The sequence below is a fragment of the Hypanus sabinus genome, chromosome 4 (assembly GCF_030144855.1).
Source record: "Hypanus sabinus isolate sHypSab1 chromosome 4, sHypSab1.hap1, whole genome shotgun sequence".
Lineage (NCBI taxonomy): Eukaryota > Metazoa > Chordata > Chondrichthyes > Myliobatiformes > Dasyatidae > Hypanus > Hypanus sabinus.
In genome coordinates, this window is record NC_082709.1 from 110,140,387 (window position 1) to 110,158,634 (window position 18,248).

Consider the following 18,248-nt stretch of genomic DNA (forward strand, 5'->3'; position numbering starts at 1 on the left):
CTGCTAAATATGATGTTGCAAAGGCAAATGTTGTTTGAAGATCACAAACCATCACTGTTGTGAAGTGCTGGCAAACATGTTTTCTGTTTCTGAAAGTTTTCACTAAGTGACTGAAAATAAGCCAAGTTCTTTGCTTTCTCAGAATACATTATCATCAAATGTTCAAGGCTTCATTTCCACAGTTGAAAAATCTGTTTCACACAACAGACAGTATTGGTTGCTTGGTGCTGGTATAAATCCAGATAACAGATACTCCACACTATATTGTTTCCACATCCATTTTGTTTGGTATGGTTTGCTTCTGCCATTTTCATTATGGATTAATGACCAGAGTTAGTTGCTTATTTTTAAAGTCCAACCTCAAGTGCCTGCGATTAATAAAGGAGTAAGTTATGATGTCATCATAGCTCAGGCAAAAGGGCTGAAGGTACATAAAGTGGGGCAGCATTATCTTGGTTGGTCTGTGGGCTAAGTGAGTGCAGTCATGACCTTCCGAAAGGACAGATTCTGAACTTTACCCCTTTGATTGCTACAGGAATCTTGCCGCTGTGTGGTTAGAATATGGGAATATAATGCTAACACTGTACTACAATAATGAATGGAAAAATATGATCTTTACAGTCTACCAAATACAGAAGTGTCACATTTCTTTTCAACATCTGTAATACACTCTTAGTAAAGTCTAAGAGAATGGTAGGTTAGCAAGAGATGAGGCGATGATTGTAATCAATTATAAGGCATGACAATCAGATGCTTATAATAAGCAATTCATTTATTAATTTAAACCTGTAATTCCTCAATTGCCTTCCTTGTTACCGAGCACCCAACCCTGCTTCCCGAGCACCCAACCCTGCTTCCTTTATCAGTATTGCCCCCTTAGAAATTTCCACCACCCCCACAGGGGAGATATCATCCACTTTGGGAACCATTGCTTTAAACTTTTCCTATCCATATAGCTGTCCTTTTTTAAATGTATCTGCTTCCACCATTTCCTGAGGCAGCTCATTCTATATACTGACCATCTTTGCGTGACAAAATTGCTCTTCAGGTTCCTATTAAGTCTCTCTCCTCTCATCCTAAACTTACAGTATATCCTCTACTTCTTGGTTCCCCAACCCTGGGAAAAGGACTATGCATACTCACCCTCTCTATGCCCCTCTAGATTTCATACACTTTCATTAGATCACCAATTAATCACTCACATACAGTGAATAAAGTCTTCACATGTTTAATCTCTTTCCATTACTCAGTCTCTTGTGTCCCAGTAACATCTTTGTGAATCTCCTCTGCACTCTTTCCAGATTAATGGCATCTTTCCTATAGCAGGGTCACTAAAACTGAGCATAATTTTCCAAATGCAACTTCACCAATGTCTTGTACAATTACAATATAACCTCCCACCTTTATACTCAATGCCCTGCCTGACAAAGGCCTGTGTGTGAGAGCCTTCTTTGCATCCTGTCTCTTCTCTTTCTATATTTTTATTAGTTTCTGCATAGAATACAGAGTATGAAGATATATAAGTCAAAAGGAAAAAATAAAATAGTACCAAATACATTGAATTAAAAATACAGTTACAATCTCAAAACCCTGTATTCATAAAAATTAAATTAAATTGTAATATTGAAATATTTTGTTATACAGAAAAAAATCTAAATCCACTACCAAAGTCAGAGCTGTTAGGAAAAGCAAGAAAAATGAGGGGGAAAACCTTTATCATATAATAAAATTTATTATTGGTCACGATCTGTACTTAAAATCTGTACAATAAATCAAAGGTTTTGAAAATAACTCAAAAACGGTCCCCACAATGTATAAAAGTCTTCACTAGATTCAAAAACTGAACAACGGATCTTCTCTAAATTTAAGCATGACATAACATCCCGTAGCCATTGAGCATGAGTAGGCTGAACAGCATCCTTCCATTTAAGCAAGAATGCCCTCCTAGCTATAAGAGAAGTAAAAGACAAAATATGCAAATCAGGTGTCTCCAGAATAAAGTCTTTTTCTTCAACAGTACTAAATAATGTGGTCAAAGGGTTAGGCTTAAAATTTACCTTGAAAAGTACTGAGAAAGTTTGGAATACTTCCTTCCAGTATCTTTCAAGGCTTGGACATGTCCAAAACATGTGATTGAATGAAGCTTCTCCAATGTTACATCTATCACAGAAAGGAAATATCTGAATAAAAATGAGATAGCTTATCTTTAGACATGTGAGCCCTATGAACCACTTTTAATTGTAAGAGGGAATGGTAGGCACATAACGATGAAGTGTTAACCAATTTAAAAATTTCATTCCAAGTTTCCTCAGAAATTGAAGTCTGTAAATCTTGTTCCCAAAGGTTTTTAATTTTGCCTATAGGAGTGTTTGTCATTCCTAGCAACATACCATGAATATTGGATATTGAACCATTATAAAAAGGTTTCAAATTAAAAATTACATCTAATAAGTCCTTATCGGAACTTATAGGAAATGTATGTAGTTGAGAATGCAGAAAGTCTCTAATTTGTAAATAAAGAAAAAAAGAGTTTTGGGTAAACTATATTTAGCTGACATTTGCTCAAACAAAAGAAGACTTCCTCGCATCCTTTCTAACTGTGGCATCTTTTTCATGGTACTCTGTTCTACCACACTCCCCATTCCCCTGGGCCCAACTGTTCACTGTTTGTTTTCTTTCAACTTAAAGAATTTTGGAAGATTTCTCACAGGGTTTCATTGTGTTCCAGGTATGATGCCTTCATGCATTCTTATTTGGTCCAAGATATAAGGGAATAAAAACGTGTGTTGGTAGTTCATAGCTTGTTAGAACTGATAAGTGAGAATTGCAAAAAGGTAATTTCATAGATATCATTGACCAAAAGCTTATGATCAATTCAATTTACTGTAGAAAACTTGAATGCAGTCCCCAATAGCTTACTATAGGTTACCTTAATTATATTCAGAGTTAAACAAGTTTCTCGTTCTAGCATTAGAGTGTTCAGTAGTAGTTGATTTCACTTTCACAATGCTATTATTCTCAGTACCCAGGACAAAAAGTTATAAATTGGTGACAATTTTGTTGTACTATACCTCTCCAGTGTCCCTTTTATTTCTTGAAATCGAGAAAGCTATTACTTGCTGTCTCTATACTTACATTGCAAAGTTCATGGCTGCCTTCTTGAAAATCACATGTGTTTTCAAGTATTGTGATGCATAATTTTTTTTTGGTGTTGCACTGACCTAGAAATGTACTATTGTTTTCTTTTAGCTTTGCTCTGTTTAGATCATAGAATTCCCTGTTCCACGCACTGTGATTGCAGCTTCAGCAGAAAGATTGTAGCTGTTTCGAAAAGTAGCACTTGGAGATGGATGAAAAATGTTGCCCTTGTCATTGGTGTGAATACTGCCTAATCAAATAAAGGAAATCTTTTTTTAAATATTACTTGAAGAAAAGCTAAAATAGATTACAGAAGGTTTTTATCGATTGAAAACATTTTGAGAGGCTGAGGGGGAAAAGGGCTTCATTATGTAGCTGTTGCAGCTTTGGATAATATTTGTATTGTAATCTTGAGAGTGCACTGAGTCTGAGAAATTGGAAGAAAACAGTCATTGGTTATTACTTAATATATATTTTGTTCATAATAGGGACTTTTAAAATTTTCTAAACCCTTTGAGATAGAAACCCAATGCGTTTAATAACAATGGTTACATCAAATTTACTGTTTCTTGAGATCTACTAGTAAGTGAAACACCACTGCTGTCTCGTCGATGACGCCTGTGACTCTCCTTGCAGCTGATAGACGGTATGACTACTAATTAGACAGACTCATATTCTGTTCTATTAGACAATATGCTTCCCCTTCCCAGAGATAGATGTTGGACAACAGAATTGTTTCATGCTGCCAAACCTCCACAAGGGATTGCAGTTCTGCCAGACTTCCTGACTCTCATGCAGCTGTATTAAAATTATTCCAGTCATCTAGGATTGTTCCAAGATTTGTTAGGTTGCTATAAGCAATTTATCAAAAGTTAAGAGAAAAAGCACAATTGAAGAAGGTGATTAATATAGCAGTTCTCCCGTATGTTGTTTGTTGATTTGCCTAAATATTGAGGAATGTCTCATTTCCAGTCCTAAACTTTTTGATCCTTATCTAATGAACGGAGATACAAGATAGTTGGTTGCATAGAGGATTACTTTTAAGAAGCTATGATAGAAATGCTGGAAGATCAATTGCAAGTTAATTTTTCTAGTTAGCATAAAGGAGCATTTCAAAACCAAAAAAAGTTGTGCGAACCTCATATTATTGGTTCTCTTAATATCTAAAAATCTAAGGAATATATTTGTGACTGGGCATGCACAGCGCTCTTGGGTACAAAATTCAAAAGATTCATTAGCTCTTTGGGTATTTTTTCATATTTATGACCTGAATGGTTGCCCCCTTATTTTGAAACTGTAGGTCCAGTCTGCAAAAGCGATTCTCAAGTAAGAAGCCTATAATCCTAGAAAAGGTGACCTTTAATGGCATATGGGATAAGACTATCTATTTATTTTACAGGAGCTGGGATGAATAGTATAATTTCCAGTAGTTCATCACAAGCTTCAAGACGAAGTCACAACAGATCAATACAGGCAAACAATTCCACTGAGGTAGACTCCAAAGTCCTGGAGATACTTTGCCGTGAAAATGAATGCAATGCGGATGAAGTAAGTTGAGGTTTCATTTATCATTGTGGGTGAAATGGAAAACAGAGTACGAGCAGAAGTGTCTTAAATTTAGCTTATACCTGAAAAATGATTTGTAACCTATACGTTGAATACATCTACTGAGAAGCCCACTTTTAACTGAAGTACTAATTAAATGCAATTGCAACTATACATTTTAATGGAAGTATGCATAAGGTCACATACTTTAACATGCTCAGCAACATGTTTAATAATGTATACAGAGTGATAAGTACATGAAGCCAAAATGCTCAAGCAATGTCAGATTGATCCTGAGGAGATGACAGATCGCAAAACATACCACCACTCTCCAACCCTGGGTCTGTAAGGTCATCCAATCAACTCTTGGGTCCTCTTCCTCCTACCCTCCTTGAATATCCTAACCCTCTCTCCTCCTCTAACACCAACAGCTCTCCTTCCCCTTTCAATCCCAGCTCTAATCGATGCCTTGTCTTCACCATTCCTTCTGACCTTCTCATCTCTGAGGTGGAGTGTTCTGTCCTCAGCAAGGGCCTTATCTTTGTCCCCCTTCGCCCACACGCCAGTGTGTTTCGTACCCACCAAGCTCTTCTTCCGTTATCGCCATCTCCAAGCCCACTTCTTTGGCAAGAATTCTCCACCGCATACCAATGAGCCCTTCTCTTATCTCCAACCCTCCATCTCTTCTTGGATACCCCCTCTAGTTCTCTGCCTTTTCATTTCTAATTGACAATGAAACATCAACTGGCTCAACATCAGCACTCCTCACTCCTCCTCAAACCTTACCGCCTCTGAACACGCTGTCCTCCACTCTCCCCACACCAAAACCAACTTTACTATCAAACCCATAAATAAAGGTGGACTGACTACCTTGCTGAGGCCTGGTGGCAACTCTCAGACACTTCCTTGAAAAGAACCTCACTCTGGACAATCAGGGAATTGTCTCTGACACCATCACTAACCTCATCAACACTGGAGAATTCCCATCCACTGCCATCAAACTCATACCCTGCATTGCTCATTTTCACTTCCTACCCAAGATCAACAAACCTGACTGTCTGGGTAGACCCATTGTCTCTGCCTGCTTCTTCCCACTGAACTTGAGTCTGCATACCTCAACTCCATTCCATCCCCCTTCGTCTGTCCCTTCCCAGCTACAGTTGTGACACTTCACATACTCTTATCTCCTCAACAACTTTCAATTCCGTGGGCCTGACTGCCTCATTTTCACCATGGATATCCAGTCCCTATACACTTCTATTCTCCATTAAGAAGCCCTTAAACCTCTGCTTCTTTCTCAATAAAAGATCCAACCAGTTCCCTTCCATCACCTGTCTGGCAGTACTGGTTATTGCCCTCAGCAATTCCTACTTTGGTTCCTCCTACTTTCTCCAGATTTGAGGGGTAGCCTTGAGCACCTGCATGGGCCCTGGCTTTGCCTGCCTGCCTTTTTGGCTCTGTTCATGCTCCCCAACACTTCCTGTGCTACATGGATGGGGCTTCATGCACCCATGCTGAGCTCATCAATTTAATCAACTTTGCATCTATTTTCCACTCTGCCCTTAAATTCACCTGGTCCATTTCTGACATCTCCCTCCCTTTCTTGATTTCTCTGTTTCCATCTCTGGAGTCAAACTTTTATAAATCTATCAATTACCATGACTACCTTGACTATATCTCTTAACAAAGTGTCTCCTGTAAAAATGCTATTTCCTTTTCTCAGTTCCTTAGTTTCCACTGCATCTTTTCCCAGGATGAGATTTTCCTTTTCAGAACATCAGCGATGTTCTCTTTCTTCAAAGAATGGGGTTTCCCTTCGTCCACCATTGACGCTGCTCTTACCTGCATCTCCTTCATTTCCCAAACATCTGTACTTACCTGTCTTCTCAGCACTTTAACAGGGATAAGAGTTCCTCTTTCCTCACCTACCACACCATGAGCTTCTACTTTCAACACATCATTCTCTGCAACTTCCAACATCTTCAACAGGATCCAGGCACCAAACACTTCTTTACCTCTCCCCAACTCTTTCACTTTCCACAGGGATCACTCCATCCATGAATTCCTTGTCCTTTCATAGAAACATAGAAAATAGGTGCAGGAGTAGGCCATTTGGCCCTTCGAGCCTGCACCACCATTCAGTATGATCATGGCTGATCATCCAACTTAGAACCCTGTACCTACTTTCTCTCCATAACCCCTGATCCCTTTAGCCACAAGGGCCATATCTAACTCCCTCTTAAATATAGCCAATGAACTGGCCTCAACTGTTTCCTGTGGCAGAGAATTCCACAGACTCACCACTCTCTGTGTGAAGAAGTGTCTTCCTCATCTCGGTCCTAAAAGGCTTCCCCTTTATCCTTAAACTGTGACGCCTCGTTCTGGACTTCTCCAACATCGGAAACAATCTTCCTGCATCTAGCCTGTCCAATCCCTTTAGAATTTTATACGTTTCAATAAGATCCCCCCTCAATCTTATAAATTCCAGTGAGTATAAGCCTAGTCAATCCAGTCTTTCTTCATATGAAAGTCCTGCCATCCCAGGAATCAATCTGGTGAACCTTCTTTGTACTCACTCTATGGCAAGAATGTCTTTCCTCAGATTAGGGGACCAAAACTGCACACAATACTCTAGGTGTGGTCTCACCAAGGCCTTGTACAACTGCAGTAGAACCTCCCTGCTCCTGTACTCGAATCCTCTTGCTATGAATGCCAACATACCATTTGATTTTTCACCGTCTGCTGTACTTGCATGCCCACTTTCAATGACTGGTGTTCAATGACACTCAGGTCTCATTGCACCTCCCCTTTTCCTAATTGGCCACCATTCAGATAATAATCTGTTTTCCTGTTCTTGCAACCAAAGTGGATGAACCAAAGTTCATCCCTCCATACTAATCTCCCTTCTAGGACGTACCCTTGCAAATGCCCAAAATGCTAACGTGGCTGTTTAACTCTTCCCTTGCCTCCATTCAGGGCCTCAAACAGTCCTTCCAAGTGAGGCAACATTTCACCTGTAAATCTTTTCGTGCCATCTACTGTATCTTGTGCTCCTGGTGTGGCCTCTACATTGGTGAAACTGCTGGGGACTGCTTCGTCAACCTCCTTTGCTCCAACTGCCAAGAGTGGAATGACCCGGTGACCAACCATTTAATTCCTATCCCCATTCCCATTCTGACATGTCAGTCCATGGCTTCCTCTTTTGCCAATAATAGGCCACTCTCAGGCTGGAGAAGAATACCTCATACTCTGTCTTGGTAGCCTCCAACCTGATGGCGTGAACATCAATTTCTTCTTCCAGTAATCTGTTTTCCCTTCCCCTTCCTTCTTCTATTCCCCACGCTGGCCTCTTCCATCTTCTCCTCAACAGCCTCTGGTGCCCCTTCTTCTTCCCTTTCTCCCATAGTCTACTTTCCTCTCTTATCAGATTCCTCCTTCTCCAGCTCTTTACCTTCCCCACCTACCTGGCTTCACCTATCTTCTAGTTTGTCTTCTTTCCCCTCCCACTTTTCTAGCCCTGATTAAAGGTCTCAGCCCAGAATAGTGACTGTTTTATTTCCATAGCTGCTGCCTGACGTGCTGGGTCCCTCCGGCATTTTGCGTAAGTGCTGTGGACTTCCAGCATCACTAGAATCTCTTGTGTTTAAAATTAACAGTGTACGTGTGAACGTCAGTGCATCTTGGATTTATCATCCACTTGCTCTCACTGTATTCACTTGTCTTGAAAGAACCAGCTCAAATTTGGATTTTGTGTTTCCCAGTGAGCACATTGGACAAAATAATGAAAATTTTAATGTATTTTTAATTTCTATTTTATTCTGAGATAAAGTTCAGAACTGGCCCTTCTGGCCCAACAAGCCTCACTGCCTAGTAACCACCTATTTAACAATAGACAATAGGTGCAGAAGTAGACCACTCGGCCCTTCGAGCCTGCACCGCCATTCTGAGATCATGGCTGATCATCTACTATCAATACCCGGTTCTTGCCTTGTCCCCATATCCCTTGATTCCCCTATCCATAAGATACCTATCTAGCTCCTTCTTGAAAGCATCCAGAGAATTGGCCTCTACTGCCTTCCGAGGCAGTGCATTCCAGACCCCCACAACTCTCTGGGAGAAGAAGTTTTTCCTTAACTCTGTCCTAAATGACCTACCCCTTATTCTCAAACCATGCCCTCTGGTACTGGACTCTCCCAGCATCTGGAACATATTTCCTGCCTCTATCTTGTCCAATCCCTTAATAATCTTATATGTTGCAATCAGATCCCCTCTCAATCTCCTTAATTCCAGCGTGTACAAGCCCAGTCTCTCTAACCTCTCTGCGTAAGACAGTCTGGACATCCCAGGAATTAACCTCGTGAATCTATGCTGCACTTCCTCTACAGCCAGGATGTCCTTCCTTAACCCTGGAGACCAAAACTGTACACAATACTCCAGGTGTGGTCTCACCAGGGTCCTGTACAAATGCAAAAGGATTTCCTTGTACTCAATTCTCTTTGTAATAAAGGCCAACATTCCATTAGCCTTCTTCACTGCCTGCTGCACTTGCTCATTCACCTTAAGTGACTGATGAACAAGGACTCCTAGATCTCTTTGTATTACTCCCTTACCTAACTCTACACCATTCAGATAATAATCTGCCTTCCTGTTCTTACTCCCAAAGTGGATAACCTCACACTTATTCACATTGAACGTCATCTGCCAAGTATCTGCCCACTCACCCAGCCTATCCAACTCACCCTGAATTCTCCTAACATCCTCATCACATGTCACACTGCCATCCAGTTTAGTATCATCAGCAAACTTGCTGATGTTATTCTCAATGCCTTCATCTAAATCGTTGATGTAAATTGTAAACAGCTGTGGTCCCAATACCGAGCCCTGTAGCACTCCACTAGTCACCACCTGCCATTCTGAGAAACACCCATACACCGTTACCCTTTGCTTTCTATCTGCCAACCAGTTTTCTATCCATGTCAATGTCTTCCCCCCAATGCCATGTGCTTTGATTTTACCCACCGATCTCCTACGCAGGACCTTATCAAATGCCTTCTGAAAATCGAGGTACACTACTGTCCACTGGATCTCCCTTGTCTAACTTCCTGGTTACATCCTTGAAAAACTCCAATAGATTAGTCAAGCATCCATGCTGGCTCGGCCCAATCCTATCACTGCTATCTAGATATGCCACTATTTCATCTTTATTAATGGACTCTAGCATCTTCCCCACTACTGATGTTAGGCTGACAGGTCGATAGTTCTCTGTTTTCTCCCTCCCTCCTTTCTTAAAAAATGGGATAACATTAGCCATTCTCCAATCCTCAGGAACTGATCCTGAATCTAAGGAACATTGGAAAATGATTACCAATGCATCCGCAATTTCCAGGGCCACCTCCTTTAGTACCCTAGGATGCAAACCATCTGGACCTGGGGATTTGTCAGCCTTCAGTCCCATCAGTCTACTCATCACCGTTTCCTTCCTAATGTCAATCTGTTTCATTTCCTCTGTTACCCTATGTCCTTGGCCCATCTATACATCTGGGAGATTGCTTGTGTCTTCCTTAGTGAAGACAGATCTAAAGTACTTATTAAATTCTTCTGCCAATTCTCTGTTTCCCATAACAATTTCACCCAATTCATTCTTCAAGGGTCCAAAATTGTTCTTAACTATCTTCTTTCTCTTCACATACCTAAAAAAGCTTTTGCTATCCTCCTTTATATTCCTGGCTAGCTTGCGTTCGTACCTCATTTTTTTCTCCACGTATTGCCTTTTTAGTTAAGTTCTGTTGTTCCTTAAAAATTTCCCAATCATCTGTCTTCCCACTAACCTTAGCTCTGTCATACTTTTTTTTTTAATGCTATGCAATCTCTGACTTCCTTTGTCAACCACTGTGGCCCTTTCCCCCCTTTGAATCCTTCCTTCTCCAGGGGATGAACTGATTTTGCACTTTGCGCATTAGTCCCAAGAATACCTGCCATTGCTGTTCCACTGCCTTTTCTGCTAGGATATCTGTCCATTTAACTTTGGCCAGCACCTCCCTCATGGCTCCATAGTCTCCTTTGTTCAACTGCAACAGTGACACCTCCGATCTGCCCTTATCCTTCTTAAATTGCAGATAAAAACTTATCATATTATGGTCACTACCTCCGAATGGCTCCTTTACTTCAAGATCGCTTATCAAATCCTGTTCATTACACAACACTAAATCCAGAATAGCCTTGTCCCTGGTTGGCTCTCGTACAAGCTGTTCCAAGAATGCATCCCGTAGGCACTCTACAAACTCCCTATCCTGGGGTCCAGCACCAACCTGATTCTCCCAGTTCATCTGCATGTTGAAATCCCCTATAACTACTGCGACATTACCTTTGCCACATGCCAATGTTAACTCCCTATTCAACTTGCATCCAATATCCATGCTACTGTTTGGTGGCCTGTAGACAACACCCATTAGGGTCCTTTTGCCCTTACTGTTCCTCAGTTCTATCCACACAGACTCTACTTCTCCTGATCCTTTGTCCCCCTTTGCAAAGGACTGAATCTCATTCCTCACCAACAGGGCCACCCCACCCCTTCTCCCCACATTTCTATCCCTACGATAGCACGTATACCCTTGTACATTCATTTCCCAGGTCTGATCTCCCTGCAGCCATGTCTCCATGTCTCCGTTATCCCAGCAACATCATAGTTACCCATTCACACCTGAGCATCAAGCTCATCTGCCTTATTTTTGACACTTTGTGCATTCAGATATAGAATTTTTAGCCCATTTCTCCTCTCTCTGTTTAAATCGCTGCCTATTGTGCTTAACCCAGCTCCCCGAACTCCCATCGGGCTATACGCCCCTTGAATTTTGTTGTCCTTCCTAAATTTACTTATTCTTTCTGCACATTTAACTCCATGTTCCGTCAGACCATCCCCCTGTACATGTGTCCTCCTTATCACTTGATCCGCCTTACCTTTCTCTACCACACACTTAATATTCCAGAACCGTGTAGTCCCCACCTGTCCTTTATTCTTCATCTTGCTATCCTCTCTCGCATTCTGGATCCCTGCTCCCTGCAAATTTAGTTTAAACCCCCCCGAGAAGCACTAGCAAATTTTAGTACCGCTCCAGTTCAAGTGTAAACCGTCCCGTCGGAACAGATCCCACCTTCTCTGGAACAAAGCCCAATTATCTAAAAACCTGAAGCCCTCCCTCCTGCACCATCCTCTCAGCCACGTATTAATCTGTGTAATCCTTCTGTTCCTTGCCTCACTCGCACGTGGCACAGGTAGCAATCCTGAGATTGTTACCCTGGAGGTCCTACCCTTCAGCTTTGCACCTAACTCCCTGAACTCACTACGCAGGACCCCCTCACTCATCCTACCCACGTTGTTGGTCCCTACATGGACCACAACATCTGGGTTCTTGCCCTCCCTCTTGAGAATAACCTGCACCCAATCTGAGATGTCCCAGACCCCAGCACCAGGGAGGCAACATACCATCCGAGACGCCTGATCTTCCCCACAAAATCTCCTATCCGGCCCCCGACTATAGAATCCCCTATCACTACTGCTGTCTTCTCTTCCCTCCTCCCCTTCTTAGTCGAGGGTCCAACCTCAGTGCCAGAGACAGGACCACTGCAACTTGTTCCTGGTAGGTCATCCCCACCAACAGTATCCAAAACGGTATACTTATTGTTGATGGGAATGGCCACAGGGGTGCTCTGCTCTCTCTGCCTGCTCCCCCTGCCTCTCTTGACTGTCATCCATTTGCCTACCTCCTGTCTTTTCGGTGTGACTACCTCCCGATAACTCTCATCTATCTTTGCCTCTGACTCCCGAATGATCCGTAGTTCATCCAGCTCCTGCTCCAGTTCCCTAACTCGGTCTGATAGGAGCTGCAGCTGGATGCACCTTTTGCAGGTGTGGTCATCAGGGACAACTGTGTTGTCCCTGACCTCCCACATACTGCTCTAACTGTCTCCCCCATTACCTGATCCCAGATTAGTCAGAATAAATGAAAAAAGTACCTACTGACCTTACCTTTTTTACCTCAGCAAGCATGTACTCAGGCTCACTGATTTCCTCTCACCGAATTCCCCTTGCGCCAAAGCCTGCTGAGCCAAAGCCCAGCACTCTGCTCCCACACACTCTGCTGCCTGCACCGATGCTGCCCGCTCCTAACAGTGGGCCTCTTTTTAAACCCCGCGCTTGCCGCTGACGTCACTCGCACCTGCGCAGTTTTACCTTCCTCCTCAGGTACTGTCCAGGTAGGTCCGACGGTCTCGGACTTTAATAGGCTTTAATAGCCTAATTAAAGCCAATTTACAAGACCAATTAACCAATAACTGGTATGTCTTTGGACTGGGGAAAGAAACTAGAGCACCTGGAGGAAACCCATGTGTTCTCAGGGAGAACGTGCAAACTCCTCACAGATGGCACTGGAACTGAACTCTGTACTCTGGAACTTCTGAGCTGTAATAGCATTGCGTTAACTACTACACCACCGTAGTGCCCCAAATCTAGAATGGAAAATCCAAGTTATTTTCCATGCTAAACCTTGCAAAGGAAAGCAAATTCTGTGGTCTGTCAAGGGAGTGGGCAAAATGTTTGTATTAGGATTCAAACATCACATAAGCTAAGTATGCAGTTGAAGTCAAGTGTTCTCTATTCAATTCACCCAGAATGCAAACCTGCAAATGGAGAAATGTGGCCATCAAGTGACTTCTAATTTTATGAATTTCAAATACAATAGATGAATCCATTACCACTCTGCATTTACATTTACATTTTTGTGTGTTGATATAGAGCTAATAAGCTTAGTGTTCACTGAAATAAAGACTCCTCCGTGCTTTGTCTGTTTGGAGTCTTGTTACTGAAATCTTTCATTTCAAAATGTATATCTTTGCATTCGCTCCCAAGAATGGAAATCCAAATCTGCATTTTGAGAGGGAGAACAGGAATTCTTTGCTTCAGTCTGTAAATTTTCTTCATTCCAAATTTTCAATAATTTTTCTTTTCAATAGTGAAATAAAATATATTAATTTGTCAAGGTTAAAATGCTGAACAAATTATTTTTGTTTTCAAAGTAATTAATGATAACATTTCAAATTTATTATTATCTTTCTGCTTAGAGTTTCAAGTTTGCAAAACATTCCCATCTTAATCTGCTCAAAGACATTTTGTATATGCATTAAAAGCTATAGGGTAGTTAGGGAGAGAGTAAGACAATGAAGGAAAGAATATGAGCTGCATCTTAGTACGGGAGCAGCAGAGTGTCGGACCAGAAGTCCATATAAAGGAGTGTGAGAACAGCTGAGAGGGGTCTCCCTACCATCCATTGGGGACATTTATCAGCAGCATGGCATACTCCGGGCCTTTAGTATTATAAGGGACCCATTAATCCATTCAGCATCCTTTTTGATATTCAACCATCAGGCAGGAGACTCCGATGCATAAAGACAAGAACAGTCAGGATGGGAAACAGCTTCTGCCCTCACATCATTAGGCTTCTGAACTCCCTACCGCATCGCAGGATGAGGCAGGATTTGGAGTATTGTGTACAGTTGTGATTACCCATTTACAGGAATGATGTGGATACTTCAGTGCAGCAGAGGTTCATTAGGATGCTGGCTGAATTAAAGAGTATTTAGCAATAAGAACAGGTTTGGCAAATTTGGATTGTTTTCTGTAACATCAGAGGATGCAGAGAAACTTGATGGAGGTTTATAAGATTATGAGGGGCATATATAGGGTAGATTGTCTTTTTCCTAGGGTAGAGCTGTTGCATAATAAAGGATGCAGCTTTATCGTGAGGGTGGAATGTTTCAAGGAGATGAATGGGGCAAGTTTTTCTTTTACGCTATCAGAATCAGAGTTAATATCACGCGTATGTCGTGAAACTTGTTTTGTGGCAGCAGTACATTGCGATACATAATAAAAGCTGTAAATTACAATAAGTATACAGTATATAAAAAATTAATTGGAAAAGTAGAGCAATAAGAGAACTGAAGTACTGAGGTTCTTGGGTTTATTGTCCATTCAGAAATCTGATGACGGAGAGAAAGAAGCTGTGCCTGAAACATTGAGTGTGTCTTCTGGGTCTTGTACCTCTTTCTTGATTGTAGTATTGAGAAGTGGGCATGTCCTAGTTCATGGGAGTCCTTAATGATGGATGCCAACTTTTGAGGTATAACCTTTCGAAGGTGTCCTGGATGCTGTGGAGGCTAGTGCCCATGATGGAGCTGGCTGAGTTTATAACTTTCTGCAGCTTTATCCAATCCTGTGCAGTGTCCCCTCCATACCAGACAATGATGCAACCAGTTAGAATGCTGTGCATGGTACACCTTTAAAAAAAATTGTAAGTGTTTTTGGTGACATACTAAATCTCCTCAAGCTCCTAGTGAAATTTAGCTGCTATTGTACTTTGTAATAAATCCTCGGAGATATTGACACCCAAGTACTTAAAACTCCTCACTCTCTCCACTTCTGATCCCTCAATGAGGATTGGTGAGTGTTTACTCGACTTCCCCTTCCTGAAGTCCACAATCAATTCCTCAGTCTTGCTGGTGTTCAGTGCAAGGTTGTTGCTGTGACACCACTCAATCAGCTGATGTATCTCACTCCTGTGCACCACCTTGTCAATATCTGAGATTCTGCCAACAATGGTTGTTCCATCAGCAAATTTATAGATGGTGTTTGAACTGTGCCTAGCCACACAATTATGGTTGGAAAGTGAATAGAGCAGTACACTAAGCATGCCTCCTCGAGGTGTACCAGGGTTGATAGTCGTGATAAGATGTTTTTCCTGATCTGTACAGATTGTAGTCTCCCAGTGAAGAAGTGAAGGATTCAGTTGCAGAGAGAGGTACAGAAGCTCAGTTTTGCAGCTTGTTGGTTAGAAATGAAGGTATGATTGTGTTAAACACAGAGTGGGAGGTGCCTGAATGTACTGGTGGGGGTGGTGGTGGAAGTGGACATCATGCTTGGTGTTTGAGGCATTCAGATAGGTATGAGAACATACAAGGAATGGAGGGATGTGGATTATTTGCAGGCTGGCAGGTGTAGTGTAATTTGCCATTATGGTTGGCAAAGACTTATGGGCCAAATATTGGCTTTATTGTTCCTCTGTGTTCTGTGTCTGTTCAGGTTCTTGTGTTGTTGCTCCAGAACTGTTACTTCTTTAAATTTTTGGTGTAATTTTGTCTCTGTATAAATGAATCAGAGTGGGATTTAATATCATCGCCATATGTTGTGAAATTTGTTAATTTTGCAGCTGCAATACAATGCGATACATGATAAATGTAGAAAAAACCTGAATTACAGTTATTACTTATATGTATATTAAATAGTTAAAATAAGTAGTGCAAAAACAAATTAAAAAAAAAGTAGTGAGGAGGTGTTCATGAGTTCGATGTCTGTTCAGAAATTGGATGGCAGAGGAGGTGAAGCTGTTTCTGAATTGCTTAGTGTGTGCCTTCAGGTTTCTGTATCTCCTTCCTGATGGTAGCAATGAGAAGAGGGCATGGCCTAGGTGTTGGGAGTCCAGGATAATGGAATCCAGTGTTCTGAGGCACCGCTCCTTGAAGATGTCTTCGATGCTGCAGAGGCTGGTACCCATGATGGAACTGACTAATTTTATGACAAAAGAATATTGTCCTCCAACTATATGCTATGTTGAATTTGCATAACAAAAATAATTTTTGACTCTCACATCTATGGTTATAGCTCCAACATCTCTTACAAATTAAAAAGTAAAGATCATCAACCTCAAAAAATTAATGTCTCTGTCAATAGATCTGGTGGTGTAGTCATATCAGCATTGGACTTTGAGACAAATGGTCCCGAGTTCGAATCTGGCTGGCTCCTTACATACTTTCCATCTATGCTGGGTAGAGCATCGAGCTAGTATCTTGGCCTTATTAAAAATAAACACAGTCAAATGCTACAGAAATAGAAAAATAAATAACAATAGTTGTTGCCTGATGTACCAGCATTGTCTTTTTATTCTTATAAAATAATTATTTTCATACTTGAGTGCCCTTTTCAGTTTCTGTGAAAGAATTGGGAGTGGGGCACATTTGTTTCCTCTTTATGCTCTTGTTTTATTTTGAGAGCATTTGTATTATTTATGTACCTCAAAGACAGACAATCGAATACTGGAATGATAGTCAATAATAATTTAAACTAACTTTTTTTTTCCTGATTTGCATCAGCTCATTGTAGGTTGGTTGAAAATTGAATGTAATAAATAGATATGTGATATGTTTTCCTGATATCATTACCCTTTTGTAATGTTGATGACTGGTGCATTGTCATTTCAGGTTTTACGTATTGGATGTTGCATTTAAATGACCAAGTACATAACATAAAATTTTATTAAAAACTTATTTAAAGCTGGTAATAGAATCAAAGTTCAAAACATCCATCTGCTCAAAGTAAACTCCATTTATCCCTCTAACACTGACAGAATCAATCAACTTTGATGTTATGGCAGTATATCATACAGGATCAGGTTTACATTGGATGTGATTACTTGACAAAGGGAGCAGGCATGAGTTTCATCCTATGATAGGAAAAGTGAAATAATTGTCCTTGGCCAAACTATGGAGCCTACTGTTAATATCCTGTTTGTCATGAATTTAATGATTTGAATTTTTTCTTGTTTCTATCTTCTAGGTGAAGAATATTTATTTGAAGAGCTTTCTTCCTTTTTTGAATAACATTAAAATATCTTCTTGTACTGAATTCCCTGAGGTAAGCATGAATGTATAAACATGAGAAGTTCTGCAGGTGCTGGAAATCCAAAGCATTACATACAAAATGCTTGAGGAACTCAGCTGGTCAGATAGGGTCTATGGAAATGAACAAACAGTCGATATCTTGGGCTGAGACCCATCTCCAGGGGAAGAGACCAGAATCAAAAGGTGGGGAAGAAGGTTAGCTAGAAAGTGATAGGTGAAGTAAAGGGATGGAGAGGAAGGAATCTGATAGGAGGGGAAGGTGGACCATAGGAGAAGGGTAGGAGGAAGAGGAGGGGACCCACGGGGAGGTGATAGACAGGTGAGAAGAGGTATGAGGCCAGAGAGGAGAATAGAAGAGGGAGGGTGAGGGGAAAAATGTCAGAAGGAGAAATTAATACTCATGCCATCAGGTTGGAGGCTATCCAGACAGAATATAAGGTGTTGCTTCTCCACCCTGAGAGTGACCTCATTGTGGCAGTAGAGGAGGGAATAGACTGACATGTTGGAATGGCATTGGGAATTGGAATTAAAATTCTACCAGCAAGTTCTGCTTTTGGCGAATGGAGTGGTCCCCCAATTTCACCATTATAAAGGAGACCGCATCAGGTTCACCAGACACAATAGATGACCCCAGCAGATTCACAGGTGAAGTGTTGCCTCACCTGGAACAACTGTTTAGGGCCCAGAATGGAGATGAGCGTGATGGTGTATGGGCAGGTGTAGCACTTAGGCCACATGCAGGGATAAGATAGATAGATAGATAATTTATTGATCCCGAAGAAAATTACAGTCTCACAGTTGCATTACAAGTACACAGATATACAAATATTAAGAAGAGA

General features: G+C 41.2%; 1 protein-coding gene across 2 annotated transcripts in view; it reads left to right on the forward strand.

Moving 5' to 3' along the window:
• rb1 (retinoblastoma 1) overlaps positions 1–18,248 on the forward strand; it is a 294,100-nt gene that overhangs the window by 63,137 nt on the left and 212,715 nt on the right. For both annotated transcript variants that reach the window (XM_059967858.1, XM_059967859.1), the window contains exons 8-9: positions 4,538–4,686; positions 17,345–17,422. In XM_059967858.1, coding sequence (XP_059823841.1) covers positions 4,538–4,686; positions 17,345–17,422 — 227 coding nt within the window. The remainder of the gene's footprint in view (positions 1–4,537; positions 4,687–17,344; positions 17,423–18,248) is intronic.